The 19,500-nt window shown below is 37.2% G+C and overlaps 1 protein-coding gene across 1 annotated transcript in view; it reads right to left on the reverse strand.

The window, feature by feature from the left end:
* LOC149075430 (uncharacterized) overlaps window positions 1-19,500 on the reverse strand; it is a 136,606-nt gene that overhangs the window by 54,909 nt on the left and 62,197 nt on the right. The window contains exon 6 of the mRNA XM_089242761.1: window positions 943-1,108. Within this exon, the coding sequence (XP_089098887.1) occupies window positions 943-1,108 (166 nt within the window). The remainder of the gene's footprint in view (window positions 1-942; window positions 1,109-19,500) is intronic.

The raw sequence follows: 19,500 nt of genomic DNA on the forward strand, positions 1-19,500 counted from the left end.
ATAAAAATCACGGAAAACGAACGCGATCTGAATATAATTATTCACGAATTGCGTCTTGAAAAAACAATTGTGTAATTTCCTCTAAATTGTAATTAAAATCTTGTGGTAATTACACTGGACCAACAATGAAATTGCGTCAGATACGAGAATATATAATCCCGAACGATTTTGAACTACTGAACACGAATATCACACATGGAAAAAAAGTTTCATTGGCTCTTTTTTGAGATATTTACCGTGTAAAGTGTGAAAATAGAACTTCACGAGCGTTATCTGTGGACAACAATGAAAGTGCGTCTGACATGAAAATACATGATTTCGAATGGTTTTGACCTGCTCAGCATGAATATATATTACCATCAAAAGGTGCTTTACTTGCAGTGTCTGTGGACAACAATGAAACGCCAACATGAAAATACACATTTCCGAATGATTTTGACCTGTTGAAGACAAACATCACCGTGGAAAAGTTCTATTGGCCTTTTTATCGGAGAGATATTACCATGTTAAGAATTGGTGGACTATAGTGCTATAATAAAATTGTTTTTTATGCATTTTGTTGATTTCATGCGTTTCGTTTTTTTTCGTCCATTTTGGTTGCATTTTTATGCATACATGTGTGTTAATCTTTGTGTCTCCCAAAATATTTGACAGCTTTTTATACATTTATGGGTTTTTTTGCATATTCATTATTTTTGCTTTGTGTTTCAAGGTATTTGTATTGTACTACTACTACATTGCGTATGTATTGCAAGTGCTACAATTACAGAAGTAACTGGAGCCAATCCAGCTTTTTAATGATCAGATTCGTGTTCAGCAAGCACGTCAAATTACATAGGAATTGACTGTTTTTATTCAGGACGCAGAAACGTTTTCCAAATTTGTTGTCCAGTGTTATATTTCCCCTGAAAAAAAAATTAATTAACTAAACTTTTAACTTACCCGTGTGTAGAAACAGATGATTTCGGAGGTTTGTCTGCTTGCTGAACCCGCGGTTGCAGATATGGCATTTGTACGGCCAGGAGCCATTATGGACGTACATGTGGCTTTTGAGGTCACCAGGAGTAGGGAAGGATTTTGAGCAGAGGTTACACTTGTGTGGTTTCTCCTATAAATGGATAAAGAGAGATGTTTTGTGGTTTAAAAAAAAAAAACACTTTCAGCTGGAAACTTTCTAAGAATGTTCGTGATTGTATTCTAGTGTTTGATTATTGTTATTATGTAATAAACTTTATGCTTTTCGAAACTGTTAGTGACATTGTTTGTGACTGTTTTATTCACTATGAGGTTTCATGGTACGTTGAGCACTGATTTTGTGGTGTGACTGATTTGATGGTTCCTAGTAAATTTCTGTGGTTGACGATGGATGAGATACTTTTGTGTATTAGGCGTATAGTGCCGAAGGATTGCAATATATATATATATGGTTCAGAAACTACGTATATAAAGACGTTTTTAGAAGATTTTACTTGTGAAGTGCATTGTTGGAAAATTATTATTTTGAAGAATATTGTTGGAAAATTATTATGTTGAAGGATAATGTTGGAAAATTATTCTTGTAAAGAGCATTATTGGAAGATCATTTTTGTTTGATGAGCATTATTTACAAACCATTCAATAAAGAGCATTGCTGAAAAACCACTCTCTTAAACAGCATTGCTTGCAAACCGCTCTCTTAAACAGCATTGCTTGCAAACCGCTCTCTCAAACGGCATTGTTAAAAAACCGTTCTCGTGGAGAGCATTGTTAAAAAACCGTTCTCGTAGAGAGCATTGTTAAAAAACCGTTCTTGTAGAGAGCATTGTTAAAAACTGTTCTTGTAACGAGCGTATTTGGCCGAAAATTCTTATGAAGACCATTGTTGACCGAAAGTTCCTATAAAGACCATTATTGGCTGAAAATTCTTGTATAAATCATTGTTGGTAGACCTTTCCTCGTTAAGAACATCCACAAACATACGCAGATAAGAACGATCCACCCAACGATTGATCCTATCTATTTTGTGAATAAAAAAAAAATGGAACATTTACCATTATACTTGTAATTTCGAGGTCCCAAAATTAACGCAACTTATTACTAATTGAAAAACAAATCGACCAGCTTTGAATCTAGTCTTTTGAGAAACCTTAATGTTAATTGCTCTCAAGAAACCCTCAAAACAAAGCGTGAGGGCCATTGATCGGTAGCTAATATCAAAAATATCATGCCAAATGTAAATACTTTTTTATTAAAAATTGTTGTCAATCATAATTATCAATTCAAATTTAATTTTTTTTATTATTATCAATTATTTCTGTTTCCAGAAAGTTTTAAAACAAACCACACGAAGAAAACTTTGCCCCAAGATATTTTTGTTCGTAACTTCAGTCAACATGGTTGATGATTTATTAGATTGGAGATTAAGTAAGGGGAGTTCTATATGGAGAAATTATTCAACAGGTTCATTATTGAGCGGCAACAAATCGTAGAGAGGGAAATTTTTCGCACGTGACAAAGGAAAAAAAACGCATTTTTCATCGACTAGTTCGTACCCTATTAGTTAAAAAAGTTGATTGGCCTTGGTAAGAAATCACGATTTACAGACCATTTAAGGAGTTACTTGCTCCAGTTCTGTCTCCCATAGGCCGCAAGTTTCTCCGATCTAAAACTTAATTAACTCAATTTATGTGTTGCTAATTTATTTCTTTAATGAGTAATAGTAATAGGTTGATGAAAATATCAATACATTTACGTCAGGCTTAGGCACGGCTGGTCATTTTTTTTAAGCATCTAATCTTTCATTGCGGTTGATCTACTTTTCCTTAAAACACGTTAATCCCCAAGCAAAAGCATAAACCTCCGCGTGAAATCCATCATATCAGTTTGTATGGGCCGCAACAACCTGATTGTGTTATCATTATTTTCATAGGTAGGTAAAAAGTCCGTAGAAATTTTAAAAAAAATTCATAAAAACCGGAAAAATAACCGAAATAAAAAACAGTTTGCAGGGTTTGCATCGCTAGGTCACGGGAATTTTTTTTAGGACAGAAAGAATAACAACTAAAAAAAACAGACAATAGGTGGCGCTGACGTACACAAGTCAAAGAAAAGCTACGCAAAAAACGAACAGAATTCCTTCAATTCTTATTACAGCAGTATGTGTTCCACATGACCACCATCACAGGGGATAACACGTTGCAGGCGAGTCGCAAATCCAGCAACGGCAGAGTGCAACAGGTTCGGATGACACCTATCGGTGGATCGCATCTTTCAGTTCCGACAGATTGTATGGATCGGATCGATACACTTTTCTTTGACTTGTGTACGTTTGTGCCACCTATCGGCTGTTTTTTGAGTTTTTTTTTTCTGTTTTAAAAAACTCCCCCCCCCCCCGTGACAAAGCGATGCTAACCCTGCAAACCGTTTTTTATCTCGGTTATTTTTCCGGTTTTTATTCACTTTTAATAATGGCGAGTCATGTGAGATATGGTCACTTGTTTGCTTCTGGACCGCAAAAAATTCGACAACAGCAAGGTCCAACGCCTGATCTATTCAGGATTAAAACTGTTTGAGGAACATCAGAAAAAAATGCAGGACGAAAATGATACTTAGGCAGGATATCTGCAATCGACGATAGCTTTGTGTGTTATTTACCATGTATACAGGTGCTTAAAATTATACTCATTTACAAAAATTTTCATCCCTCAAATACATGTCGACTATGCATTCCCATAGACTTAAAAAATCTGTTTTAATCGCATTTCTCGGGGTCAGTGAAGAAATCGTATTAACGTATGCGCCAACACGCCCACATCTCGGCGGCCTCAAGTGCATGGGGATCGGGGGGGGGGGGGGGTTCGTGATGATAGGATTTCGTACTATGATTTTGTTCGAGAGAGTGTAAAAATATGTACATGGGTACTTCCAACTATACGAAATGTCAAAATGCACGCAAATTTGCGGACATGATAAAAATAGCTTTGCTCAGATAGATGACGTCATTCTGATCTCATATTCATACTCTCTCTCTAGGGCTCCTTGAAATCCCAATCAGATTTGTCCGTCATCTTTGAGTGAAGTGTGACGTCGTTAGTATCGCTATAGCTAGTCGCTGTACCCTATCCTGCTTTTTCTTTAAAGATTAGACGTCACTTTAAACAAAAAAAAAAAAAAAAAAACTGGTTTTGCCGCTCCAAGATTAAGGATGATGTGTCTAGAAAGTCCACCTTTCTAAATGCTTTAGTTCATACGCTATTGGATACAATGCGATGATAAATTTCGGAATGAAAATTTATCTGTCATCTGCGGGAAATCGGACCACCATTCTTTCTCAATACGAGTGACCAGCGTTTCTCAACTGCCGGGCCGTGAGTGGTTCACTTTTTCATTTTTCCTCATTTATTTCTCATTGGTCATGTGCATAATCGAGCTTTCCACTCACAAAAATGGAGTCAACCTTGGCCGTGGGCTTTCCAAGGTTGAGAATCACTGCTCTAAACCCGTACGCAACAGAAGCAAAGATAACTCTTTTTTTCTTAGAGCATGCTAATGGATAGCGAAGTGTGACACCATCTCTCTATATGTTGATATCTAGTGGGCAATATCAGTGAACATGAGCCCTGAAATTTGATTGTTTATTATACAATCCTGTGCATCGTATGTATATGCTGCGGAAGGAAATAAAAATCGTCGCTTCTGTAGCGTAGTAGTCTAGTGCACTTGGATTGCGAGGGGGCGGTGGTACGATTCCCCACAGAGGCCAGTGTATGTTTTTCCTTTTGCAGCTTCTGTTTTGTACACGAGATGCTGGTGGATGTCACTTCGCATGCGCTTAATTATAAATCGCGATTTTTAGAAATAAACAGCCGAACAGTTCTTAAAAAATTACCGTATTTTATATGCAAAGTATGTCTATAACCTGGATGTATTTCGGTTATAAACTCAACGCATGTCTATAATCAAAATACATTCCTAGAAATAACCAAGGTGCCAGTTGCTCCTCCCCCTAAGAGAACAACTAAGACCGTTGAGTTGAAGTCCGAGTGTTCCATTCCATAATAAATAGCTTTTTGACTCGAAGGCTTTACTCCAAATTCAAAGACTTAAAGGATCGACTAGCCTAAAAAACTCGAAAAATAAAGGCCTATGCAATTAAAGTAGTTTATTTAATGCCTCTAACATTCGTCTAACATCAATCTCAGTTTAAAGAAATTAAGTTTTTATTTTGTTCTTATCTGAACTGTATGAAGAGAAGTGAGTAAAAAATAATAAAAGAATGACTCAATCATAATCGGTGCGGATGATGATGTAAGTATTTCATTATTTATTCAGGGCCCATAGCACTTCAACAGGGGAACATATAGACGAGTGAGTGAATGGTGGTTGACTTGAATGGATGGATAGATGAAAGGCCCACGCTTTGCTCTGGTTCTGTGATGACAAGGTAAGTTGAGCTGCGGAACAATACAGCATATTCGTTTATAGCCTGGTTATTATAGATGATAATTTCTTCTTTTAGTGCTTCAGTCTTATCTCTGGATATATATGCGTTGCCTTTTTTTTTTTCTTGTGTGTTCTCATGAATGTATGGACTATGTGGTCTGTGTTACCATGTGCTGTTTTCTAATAGCGCTTCACCTTTCGATCCTGGTCGGGAGAACAGGCCTCGAGGGTGTCCCTCGCTCCTCTTTTTTCCAATCTGTGTAACATTACACCCTTATTACGTGATCAGGTAAAGATCTTCCAACATTGCCTACCGCACCCTCGATTAACGCAGACGCGCCTAGTATTTGGATTTTTACTCCGAATAACACTCCTTCATCATATAAAGAACTCCCCACCTACTACAGTGTATGCGATGCGATACATATACTGTATATATGGCACTTGAGGCTATTGAACTCCATTCATTTTTTTTTTTACAAGGGAACATGGGGGAGGGTATGAGATTTTTTCATTTTTTCTCGGAAAAATTTCACCTTTATTATCCGGGTAATTGGTTTTTTCAGAGCCCACCTCTGTCTCTCCTAACTACAGGATTACCTGCATTATGAGCCATTTTGATTTGATAGAGAATAGTTTACAGATATCTCGAAGAATTATGTAGCTGCTCTATGGTATATAAAAGTCGGAAACGATATAAATTATGCAAATTTTCGATCGGATTGAATAGAAATATGAACAGGTGTTCACAAAAGAAATAGACAATTTGAACATTTCATGGGAAAACGAGTGCGTTATATGAGTTTAAAGTGTGTGTGTTATGATAAATCTGATAAATCGGCGATTATCCATAATCGCCGGTTTATCACCGGTTTGCTAAATTTTCCTGCATTTATTACTTCTACCGGTGATCACGCATCATTACTGAATGAAGCGGATAAGTATGATAAATATGGAACAAATCATCCGGAAATATCACTTAAATTCAACCACTTATTAAATTCTCCCGTACGTGCTGGGTGCATTACACATATATATTGCCATAAAAAATTAAATAAAATTAAAAATAAGCGTCATAAAGATAAAAACTTATAAATTATTATTACGTCTTTTAATACTAGCTCCTTTCGTATTTATTAACATTTTTAAACATGATCAACATCACCGATCGAATTCACGATCCTAGAATGAAGTTTGGGCGAAATGCCCGGTAAATTTGAGTAATTCATTGACAATTTATCTTATGTACCAATACCAGCAAGGTGATTCACAGGCAAAATGTGATAAATTCGCGAATTTTATCAAACTTACTAAAATATTCGGTGATTATGCATAATCACTGAATTCGTCACACTTAACACTATGTTTCAGTGTTTTTAAGGAGCATCAGTTATGTTTTTTATGTGCAAATCCTTGGTAAAGTGTCCAATTCTTGTTTTAGCCATATTTGAGCTTTATTCAAGTCACGCTGTTTATGTATCAATCAGAGTTTTCCCAAGATATCACTACGTACTGCGCGTGAAAACATATTGGAAATAGTTCTAGTCAGAAATATTTAACCAAAACTGTTTTCGAACTTATAAAACCCTAATTAGGGATTCCCTATAATGTGTACAAGATATACGTGGACATTCTTCAATTTTCTCCCAGAACATTGATATTACTGCAAGGATTTCTCAAGTCAAAAAAGTTAAGGATATGCTCCGCTACAGCATTGTTATCTAACTTTTTCCTCCCGGGATCATTTTATTCTTTACTTCTTTTCTTGTGGCCCTCTGTTTTAACCAGGGCACCTCAAATATGGGAGTGAGACACCTTCAACTTAATAAATTGATCTCTCACTAAATGTATGATCTATTTCATTTTTGTAAAACAAGGTGAAGCTTTGGATTCTCGGACTAGTTACTCATCAGCTTCTCTCTTGTGGGCGCTTTACTGGAACCTGAAAGTAGTTACCCTTTTTTGCCCACCATATTTTCACATAAATGTTTTTTTTTATTTTTCTCTAGAGGTTCCCTTGGTTTTTTCAATTACCTGTCATGGTTCCGCTTCTAATTCATCTTCACCCGTTTGTGGCACCCCCTTCGAAAATCGCAGGGCCACAAGAGAATCCCTGTGTTATAGGATAAAATTCATTTCCCCTCAAACTTCTTTTGTTTTCTCTAACTCTCAACTCAGTCCACAAATGATCAGGTTGAAGTGAAAAAGCGATCGAGAACCATTGTTTAAGAGATTAACTCAACAAATTTTGCTGCCGTGCTGATAGTAATTTTCACTGGTGTTAGTGATGGTGATTTAGCTTCGTCGTAACTGCGTTATAAGGAAAATAGATCTTTCGAGTGGGAGAAAAGCAAATAAAATGAATGATGAAATATAGGAAGTATGGCAGCAACAACAAAAAATAGACATGAAGAGTAACGAACTCGACGAACAAGTGCCTACGAACGTGCACAAAAAACATCCATATCGTGGGGCCCCGAGATATACATACGAAAAAATAATGAAGACAAGAGGCCACAGCAATTTGCTAATCATGTCTCAAGCTACACTTCCATAATAAATTGTCCATGTTGGAATTCATTCGTGGCTTTTATGTTTTTATAACTTAATTGGTGAACGAAAGGGGTTCCAAGTTTATGAAACGTATATAAAAAAAAAAGTGCTCAACAACAAGCTTCCGTTTTTGGGAACATACCGTGTTGTCTATCGCTCTCAATGTCCGTGGAGATCACCCTTTAATGATCTCGTCACGATTTACGGAACAGTAAAGCGTCGGCGAAAGCATTTCGTGTTTTCTGTGGTCTCTCTGTTGGTTGTGGGTACCCACGGGGTAGGTGCATGTCGTGTCTGTGTAACATGACTACTTGCTCCTGGAAACAAAAAAAAAAAAAAAAAAAAAAAAAAAAAAGAAAGAGAAACGTTGTTTTCGTTGTTGACCTTCCGAATAGAGCTTGAGAAGAAGAGTTCAGAGGGGTTGGCGTGTTTTTTTGGGATTCGTATCTCGAGCACATACGGCCGTGAAATCACGCACATGATGATGCATGATGTGAAAAATTGACAATGACATCAGCATGTTTATGAGATCGAGAAAAATTTCGAATAAGAGTCAGGTTAATTATTAGTTTGTAGTAAGGTGATCTATGTGAGCGACAAACTCGGTACTTTTGATGTCATGGTTTGTAGTTACGCGGATAATGCACCAGCAGTAAGATTAATACATACCAGGGGTGCACAACCTCTGGCCCGTGGGCCAAATGTGGCCAACTAGGAGGTCCCATTCGGCCTTTTAAAGGTGTCCCGATACAAAAGTATCTTAGTACAATAAATACCTGCGCTGACCATATTTCCTTTATGAAAACATGGGAAACGGGAAATCAGGATCCATACGGGATATCGCCAATTATCGCCAAAAAACTGTTGAATGCGAGTAAAGTTTCCATTATTAACAGCAAAAAAAAAACAAAAAAAAACTGTCCAATGTGAGCTAAGTTGCAAAGTACAGAAAATAAAAACCAACTTAAATATGAGTAAAGTACCCAACTATCGCTGAAAATGTTGAAAAATCGCCAATGGTGGGAAGTAGAGCCATGCGAGATGTGAATATATTTTTATATAACTATAATTAATTATTAAAAAAGTTGGGACATTCAAAATTACGAAAATGTCCCGTAAAATACGGGTCATATCGTCAGCTCCTTAGGTATACAAGCTTCTGGCCCTCGCGAGCGTCAGAAATAATTCATACGTGGCCCATGGAGTGAAAAGGTTGTGTTACCCCCAATGTACACCTATGGAATTGTACACCTCCAAAAAGTATTAAGCCTTTCGTGTTAAGAATGTTATAAAAATAATTCTATCTTCTCTCTCGAATTGAATGATCATATATGACCTGCATTTTTTGCCTTTTTTTCGCTCTGCCCCGACTTTTCAATAAAAATGTTGCATTTTTTTAATGAAACCGATCTGACTTTAGTATCTTTATTCGAATTAGCTCACATAAAAATGCATAACTACGTACAAATGCATGTAGATTCTTATTAAAGACATTCACTACGGCGATGACTGCTACTACTTAACCGCACATGCACCTACTACACCTACACTCCTCTGCGGAATTTCTATTGAATCGGTATATGTCGGAATGTGTGTGTGCATCTGAGTGATAATGGCAAATGCTTGAATTTTCATGTTATGTAAGTATCCTATTGAAGGTCTGCCTGCTCTGAGCGGATTTTTTTCCATTTGGAGACCGGCTTGCATTCGTGCTTACAGTTGGAAAACCGCAGAAAACCAACGCCAGTCGACTACCACTGAGGCTGCGGTGTCAACGGGTTTCGAATCTGAATCTTCACGATGAAAGTCCAGCACGAGAGATGCCCACACGCGTCTATTCTAAATTGAATGCAGATTTTTATCCGTACATTCGCTATAGTGGATTTCGAATCTAAACCGAGTTCCGTCAGTTCTTATTGATTGGCAATTCTCAGACGACGGTTATTATGATGTGGCAATTTCAGAAACTAATTGGTGATTATTTTGTGACTATCGTTAATTTTAGGTATTTTCCCATAGCAACTACCTCAATTCGTCTGAACGAGTCATGGTCATCTAGTCATCATCGCAGTCATGCCATTTATTCTATTGCCCCGAGATCGACAAGCACACATTGGGAGACAGTAAGCGAAACATCGGCCATATTGTTCTTAGTAATAGACTACTTTCAAAACGGAAAGATCTAATCAAAACATGGTACAATCGAACTTTTGAATAGACAAAAGTGCAATACAACATGTTAATAACCGCGATATTAAGTGCTTAAATGAAAGAAAAACATCGTAAGCAGATGATTAGGCTCGTATTGTATACATGCGTAGCATTGTATACGTTGTTTTTTTTTTCTTCTATACTCAGGATGCTCTTTTGTTTTTCTTCAACATTCATGTCGAAGATAGACCATAAGAAGAGGAAACGCATTTGGGCGTGACTGATTATTAGCCTTCATTGCCTTGACCTTGGCTCGTGTTTCCAATACAGGAATTTAGTCTTTCGGCAATATTTTTGATGCTGACTTCTATTAGACCGGTTTACCGTTTGAGCGCATTATATTCTCACAAGGCATTTATTTATTCATCGCTCGTTATTGCTCTCTCTCTCTCGCTCTTCCGTTGCCCCCCCCCTTATAAAAAATATATAATAGTAATAATAGTAATATGCATAATACTCAACAATTACTTTCTGTAATGTTCTTACCGATTTAACAACAACATCAAGAAATATCATCCGAAATGGCGCATTAGGCTTATATATACCTTTAGGAAACGGCCGTTATGGCTCTATGAAGGTCGAAAACTCGAACGATAATTATCTTTTATACTCATTTATGGGCGATCGATCCGAGAAAATCATTATTACTATGTATATACTACTGATTGCGTATGTGTCGACGAGTATTATTGTATACATGGAACGAAGTAATGAGGGGAAGGGACTCTTAGCATAGTATATTATTGTTTATTGGGAATTCGGAAACTTATTATCTTTGAGAGGTAATGAGTAATTATGAGAGAATATATTGCTGTCGTATTTTTAACGGAGCTTTCTCGTATTCTGGATATTTCTCAGGCGTGCCATCGTTTCCATAAAAATGATTCCGTCTCTTATGTTCAAAGAAATCAATGTATACTCGTTATATTCACTGAAATCGTAAATAGAGATAAATGCATGCAGTTGCAATTTTAATTTGTTGTTTTTAATTCATGTATGAAGTGTCCATTTTTAAAAATAAAATTAATTTTACTCAACTGTACTGTAGATTTATAGCAGTAGGTTTTTGAATTTGAATAGAATCTAATCTAGACCTTTAGTCTTAATTAGTGAATTTTTAGGGAGCAGTGATCAATTCCTTGCAGTTTTAGCGGCAGTTTGTGACCCCTGTCAATTTCCTGTATTTTTCCTATTAGACCACCATGGTGTCCGGCATTTCTCTTGCCAGAATATGGTCTTTAATTTATACAATACAATGAATCACAAACAGTTTTTCATGATTCACTGTAGAGCAATCTTTCGATCACACGGCACACATAAAATTATTGCTAAAATTACGCGGCACACTAAGAAAAGCGAGTTTCTTATATGCTATATACCGTTTTCATAGTATACAGTCAATCCTTGCTCCAATAAAACGAAAATCCAGTATACAGTCAAACCCCCGTTTAAGAATCAGGATAAAAACGATATTTTTATTCGTTCAGTAGGAGGAAAATCGTTATATAGAAATCGAGATCACCTTGGATTGCAAAGGAGGGATACAAAGTACGGGGTGTGTGTAATTTTTTATTTTTTATTTTCATACTTCACGTGGTCTTAAAAAGTATGAGTTTGAAAGTGAAGCTATTCAAATAATCTGCGGTCTACACCAGTGTTCTATAACTGCTGGTCCGTGAGAACTTTCTGCCGATCAACAAAAGATATTCCTCCCAATACGTGTAGCTGCTACATAATTCCAAGCTTTTATTTTTTACCGATCCTCAAATTATATCGCATATTTATTCATCTTTTGCCGGTCCACAAGTTATTTTCGATATTTATTTATCTTTCTCCGGTGCATAAATTATTTTCTATATTGGTTCATCTTTTGCCGGTCTATAGTGATATTTCTCCTATTTATTCATTTTTATAGTTGGTCTGTAAATTATTTTCCCCATTTATATACTTTCTGCCGGTCCGCAAATTATTGAACATATTTAATTTTTGACGGTTCGTAATTTATTTCTCTGATTTCCTCCGGTCCGAAACCAGAGGTGATGAAATGAAGAAATCATTGAGAAGGCTGGATGTTGCCAGTTGCCTAGTAGAAACGGAACTCAAACCCTTATGAGGGAGGGGAAGTGGTGCGTTGCATTTCATATTCATTAAATATTGGGAGGGAGATTGGGCTCAGCCCTCTTTGTAAAATTTGTCGAGGAGCTCGAACACCTTCAGCCCCAGGTTCCAGCACCTATATCGCAGCTGTAAAAAAAGTTGAACACTGGTCTTTACTCAATAGAAACTCGACTAAAGAAAGAACATAAAGAATCCGAATAATTCCCAAAATTTCACAAAACTCACCATAACCAATATGGTGATAAATAAATATATATGTTGAAAAAAATGAAATCACAAAATAATAACTTCATCAGAAGTAAAAACAAAATAATTAATCTTCAAAAAATACCGATGAAGTTCAGCTGTTTATGGGAAATAAGGGATTTTCAACGAGAAACGAATGGGTCATTCCCAGCTGCTCGTAGAATTATTATCCTCATTTTTTTTTCTTTTATGTGCATATTTCACGTGTTAGTGGAAACAAACGAACATAAATTTTAGATTCTCACAAAAAAAAGCAGAAAAACTGAAGCAGTAGCACGAAAATGTCCGAAGCCATCTGCCTAGGACCTGCACTTCCTCCAATCCAAAGAGAAAGAGCCCCCATCGCAATTACTAGGTGCAACCAAACTACTCGCTCTAGCACAAAGCTTAAAGTTCTTTTCCTTTTTTCTTTGGGAACATCAGCTCGAGGACATTGAAACCATCCAGAGCAGGTGGATTCAATAGTCCGTTCGATGCCCAATCGACTGATAGATAGATGGATGCTCCAGAGATTGGAGGCGGGAGAAAAAAAAAATACTCTCACTATATACCATTTACTGCGATGGAGGATAGTAATACCATGCCTATATATATATTTAACCATACCTTCTTATTCACAACAACTTCAGCTTAGTTTTATCTCAACCTTGGAATTGGGCACCTGGGTTCAGGATAAGTTTTTAAGTACGAATAGTTATCTTTTTTTTGTGTGTGTGTGTGTGAAGCAAACAGGGCTACCGTTCGGAACTTGGTGTAACTGGTTGTTAAAGTAATGCCTTGGCGTCTGCGTACGTGCAAAAATACTACGAAGAGGAGGGAATTGAGAAAGGTTAATGCCTAGGTATACAGTATCAGCTGCCTGAAACACCTTTTTTTTTCCTTTTCCTGCCTTAAATAAGAACCTGGCAGGTGCTTGTTTTAATTCCGAGATTAACCGAAACGACTTTTTAACTCCTGTTTTTTTGACTCCATCGTGGTGTAAAATGTGCATGAATATGGAATGGATTTTGTACTAATGCATAAACATGAAATCGACAGGCAGCAGCTGATTCGCATCGTCCTTGTTTGTGGTGTTCTGTCTGACACCGACGACACGAGTCATTTTGATAATTTATATTGAGTCTTTTACTTAATTAATGTGATGATTTGTGTTTGAAAACACTGTATCAAGTTCAAATATTGTATATCATAATTATTATCATCATAATTATCATCAAACATTTTTAATCAACATGGTGAAAATGGGGGCCTCATCTAAATTTTCATATTCAGTGTTTTGTTAGTTCAGTCGAATGTTATTGCTCGATCTTGTTTTAGGAAGTGATCTCGGGCGTTTCAAATTTCAGGGATACAAGATAGAAAATTTGTGGCAACTTCATCCGTTGTTCCCTCTTTTAGCGATGTGTCGTGCTGATTTCAATTTCAAATGATTGTGATGCCAATAAAATTGTCTCTATTGATCTATGAGGAGAAGCTAATTCAATTTTTTCAGGGCTTTCAGAAGTCGACAAGGAGTGAGAACTTGAAGGAATTTGCTGAGCGCGAAGACTTGAAGAAATCGGCTAGGGGTCAGGACTCGAAGGAAACAATCAATAGTGAAGACTCGAAGAATTTGACGAAGGGTGAGGATATGACGGAATTGAATGGGAGTTAAACCTCGAAGTGATCGATCGAGAGTTAGGACTCGAAGAACTTGCCGGGAGTGAGGACTTGGAGGAATCAAGTAAGTCTGATGACTTGCAGGAAGTGACTATAAGTGAGGACTTGAAGGTAGTCATTAGAACTGAGGAGTTGAAGGAAGTGACTAAAAGTGAAGACTTTAGGTGAATTCCGCGATTTCTCTCGACACAGCCCGTAAGTTACCATACCTAGCTCAGTAAACTGATGTGGATGGGCTTTTTTTTATAAACATCTCTGGCCAACGTGGAGGATCATGACCGAAAAAGCTATCAGAAACGTAAAGCTCCCGGTTTTTATCAGAATAGTGGCAGTGAGACATCAAATTAGAGGATTCTTGAGCAATATACGTAACATAGTTTATATGAAAAATAGAAACCTGTTGTTGGTTCGGTGATGAAATTTTAAATAAAGTTATTATTAGTCTTACTTCCTAGTCAGAGACTGATATACACCATAAAGCTTTATCTACCTGTATAAATTTTTTGGGTTCCCCCCGAAACAGATTCTATCCACTTAGTGGTGGTAATGTATGCAAATTCCCTGACAATGTGAAACTTTTTCTGCTTTATCGCGTTACCCAGAGATAGTAGTAGTAGTAGTAGTAGTCGTAGAAGAGCCATTCGGGAGTTGGTCGGTTTCTCGATGTCTTCCCATTATCTCTTAACGCGGAGAGTTCAAGCCGCCTCTGATGAATTGATCGAGCGGGGCTTGTTGTCACAAAGTAGCCAAGAGCGATGACTTGGCCTACAATATTACTTTGCCTGATATGCAAATCTTCTTAACCCGCAGAAGAAGAAAAAAGAAGCTTAAGCTGTAAATACTGAGAGCGGAATTAGATCCACGTTATCAATCATTCGGGCTCCCGCTTTTTTCGTTTGACCGACCGCCATATTTTCTGGTTTGTTACTTGATTCCTTTGTTCTTTTCTTGAAACAGTGAGATTTTTTTTTTATGTATTCTTTTCTCACATAACCAAGGATCTCGGAACTTCGCGTAGGTGGGGCTTTTTTTTCTTAATTTTTTTTTGTTTCTTAGCCTCTAAAGAGCAAGATGGACGTTTTTTCTTGATGAATGGACGGCTATTTATTTACAATGATTCCGTTCTCTTGACCGAAACCGCGGTCCGTCACGGAAAACGCATAAAACTCGACGTAATTAATCGACTTTAGCATCAAGAGCGATGCGTTTTAATCTCGTTTGTTACAAGATATGCATTGTTCTTTAAAAGATTCCAGATAAAAAAATCTGGTTATCCACATAAATGTGCCGGAGGGAATAAACTTGTACACATTGCGTGTAATTAATTACAGTTTACGTGGAACTCCTTAGGAAGTTATTTGTGGATTAAAACGTATAGGTTCGACTTCAAAAATGCAAATTTACAGTTGAATAATTCAAATCGGGTTTAGATATTATCGCAAATTTTCACCAGAGGCTTCGGAAATTCACCACGGCACGGGGTTTCGCTTGATATTGAGAGAAATATTCGATTAGGAAGTACTGAATGAAAAAATAGTATGAGCGTTCAGCCTTTCGGTAGTTGCTGAGACAATTAAGGTTTTAAGTTGTTTTCCTCCACTCCATAGGCTTGTTTCGTTCTACGGCCTACAGTTTCCGGCATTCGTATAATGGATTCACACAATATATTAGAGCAACGGTGGATGATAACCCTATAACTACGTCAACACCCTAAAAGTATGTGTATTTTCTTGTATAACACTTTGACAACGTAATCAGTTTTTTCGACGCCGTACGTTTTTTTTTCGCATTAAAGTGTAGTGAGTGCGGTTTTTATAACTAAACAAACAGAGCAGCCTAGAAATATTTGAAGGATGATATATTGTACTATGGAAGATTCTTCACGATGAATGACTTCCTTCTGTTGTATGCTAGAAGTCGTATTATACAAGTCTACGCTTTGATATTTTCTCGTGTGTTACACATTGAACGAATGCTTCATTTGCATGCTAAAAGTTTGCTTACACATTGGATCTCTTAATTTGACTTAATTTCTCCAATTATTTTCCCATTTTCTTTTCGTTTGGCTTTCAAAAGCCAGGAGTAAAGTATTATCAGTGAGTTACAAGCTGTTTCCGGGCTATTAGACCATGATCCTAAGGCATTTTCTTCCTGACGTTTCGCCCACATCTGTGGCAGCATCTTCTGAGGTTAAACGCACTTGGGTTTCGGTGACAAGAAAGAAAGGCTTTGCACCAGGGCTTGTCGCAGAAACTTGTATTCATTTAAACTTATATTCTCCTTTTTTTTGCAAATAAAGTGATAAGATATGATGGGAAACCCACACTTACAGCAAGATATATACATTATTTGAGAGTTCAGCAAAACTCCAGTATTTGAAAGCAATTATAAAGTACTTCAAGATTACATCACCATCCAATGCGTTTTTTTCGATTTCAAAGCACCTGAAGAACTAGTTGCAACATTTATGCGGTGGGGCGCGGCAGACCAGGTCGATAAGATCACCTAAAGTACAAAAGAATGCTTAGAGGTATTGCGAGTTCGATACTCGGTTCGTCTTTGTCAGAAACTTTCCTGACATGGAGGTACAACAGAAACGTTGACAACAGTACCACAGAAAGAGATTGCCGCTTCAAGGAGTCCCATACCGAGGGATTAGCTCACCAACCCCTCGGTGAATATATAAAAGGCAAAACGTCGAACGTTACCGTTCGGAACCAGAAATAAATTGTAGGTCACGGTTTAATTAGCTCATGTGCAGAAAATGACCATGATGCGACGAAAATTATCAAAATTATGCGACTGTCATCTCCACGGAAAATAACATCATAAGTAAAATTTTCAAAGTGACTGTAAACCGTTGGTTCAGTGCCGTCGGTTTTGTCTTAGTTTCGATTCATTGCTGCTGGGAGGTAAGTTCTGGTCGAATCCTGTCTAAACAACAGGATTCGTGAATCGGCTTTAATTAAAGTATGCTCCTTGATCTGATAGATTCCAATCTATCTTCGTGAACATAATAAAAATGATCGGGAAAAAGATCAAGGACTGGCTACTTGATTTATAACTGCGAATTGTTTCGCAGGTGAAACAGCGAATTGTTTGAATATTAACGATTGCAAAATGTCATCATAAAAATGACAATGTCGCAAAAAAACTAGTACTTCAGCCATTAAAATTTTATCGCATCTTGCAGTCCTGGTGGCCATGTTTCAACATTGAGTGGAGAACCACAGAAGCAGACATACTCGTTGATATTTAGGCTGGTCTACAGATATTTAGTCACAGATGTTAAAGCGGCAGATGATGAAATTTCGCATTACACATGCACTGTCGGTAAAAAAAACCAATAAAACTTCCTTTACGAGAAATAGATGCGTACCTTCCGTAAGGGGTAAAGACCAAGAACATTTCAAATTGAAGTTTTGTTTGCACATTCACGAAGAGTGCGTTGTTTCATCGCAAATTCACATAAGGCGGGTTTCTCAACTTTTCTGAAAACAAGGGCCAGTAAAATGTTTGCCAAAACAATTTGACTGATCACTTGTGTCCCGTATTGCTGGCAGAGCCGTCCTAAGAGCATCATTGGTCCTCAAGCAAAATGTTTTTTCTGAGTCTCTTGCCTGCCCAGTTTAAAGACTTGCTTTCGAAAATTTTAACCAGCTTTTATCTTCATGAACTCCCCCCTCCCTGAACCTGAAGCCCCCGGGCCGTGCTCAGGTTGGTCGATGCGTTAAGGCTGCACTGATTACGGGGCAATCCTGTAATTTTCGTTGTTCGGATTTTTTTTTATATATTTGTCCCGTTTTTTTTAAATCGTGAATACATACACACAGCGTTTTCATAATAAAATTTTTTGTTAATGATACTATGACAAAAATCATAAATATTTATCTCATAAACTTGCCAGGTTTAATGTTTTGTCCTCAATTTTTGTGGAATTTCAATAACTGGTGATTGTATACTTTCTGACAATGATTTTGATGGCAATTACCCGTATTTTGCGGATTATTATTTGAGACCCGAATTTAGCGAATTTTATTTTTCTCAGTGAAATGTGGTCATCAGATAATTTGTATATTTTTTCTGAAATACATTTTTTTTATAATTTGTACCAGTCCTTCATTTCCACACCCTTCAGCAATTCTAGCAGTAATTACCAAATTGCACTTCAGGCAATAAATTGCAATTTCTGGCAAAATTTAGTGATATCCCGTATTTAGGATCTCAATTTCTTACATCAAGAACAAGCTCGATAAACTCAGGTGAACCCAAGTATGGAGGTTTTTATTTGATCCTTTATGGATATTACTAATATCAATAACAATGAATGAATAATTTTATCAAGTCTGCCTGCGGACGATAGGTTGAGAAACGCTGACATAAGAGATTTATCACGCTTTGACAAATAGAGCAGATCATTATGACACTACGCATAGGTGGTGCTGAAGTGCGTATAATGTAAAATCCGCTACATAGAAGCTATTTGAAATAGGAATCAGCCAGTTTTCTCTGATTGATTTACTTTAGAAAAGTCTGTTCTTTCTAACTACTTGTAGTTTCCGAATACCTTACGCACTCGTAAAAAAACAAGAGTCAGATCGAGATAGAGAAGAAGGCGAAGACCATTAATACCACATTCCCAGCGAAACGAGGAGGAGGAGGATTGACGTTTTAAGAAGCTGTCATGGTGAGAATTATGTTTTATCGCTACCGTCTTCCAACAGCGATAGCGTAACATGCATTTTCCATTAAAGTCATTCCTCAACAATGAAAAAGGGGGGAAAAGACGAGTCATTTTAAGAGCCACGCGATTAAGCTACTCGTTTAACAAAGCAGCATTGCAGAGTTCTCATTCTTTTTGAGCTTTGCATCCAAGAAAAATATCTGATTTTCTTAGATTGATGAAATTTGCATGCCGTGAATATGAAATGGCGTTTTTATTCGATCAATCATCACACCATTGACATAAATTATCGGAAAAATGAATATGAGGGCTGTAAGGAGAAGCCGAAAGTTAAATAGAGGTGGGTAATGATTTTTTTTTTCGCCGCACGATTAGATCGAATCAATGGACTTTCTGGATATTATGCCGAAGTGGACTTGGGGGAAAAATTTCGTTGTCTATACCGTGGGAATCGAACCCAGGAACTTTTACGAACCGGGCAGGCGCACTGACCATCATACTATAGCGACGCGCGTGCGAGATGGTTTACCCTTTAAAACACGCACAGTGGTGTGATATGCTGAAAAGACATTGCAGCTCCTCCACCCGTGGACCGGAAAAATCGTTAT

The sequence above is a fragment of the Pholcus phalangioides genome, unplaced genomic scaffold (assembly GCF_987345545.1).
Source record: "Pholcus phalangioides strain wild (caught in Gottingen) unplaced genomic scaffold, Ppha-v1.0 ptg000015l_1, whole genome shotgun sequence".
Classification (NCBI taxonomy): Eukaryota; Metazoa; Arthropoda; class Arachnida; order Araneae; family Pholcidae; genus Pholcus; species Pholcus phalangioides.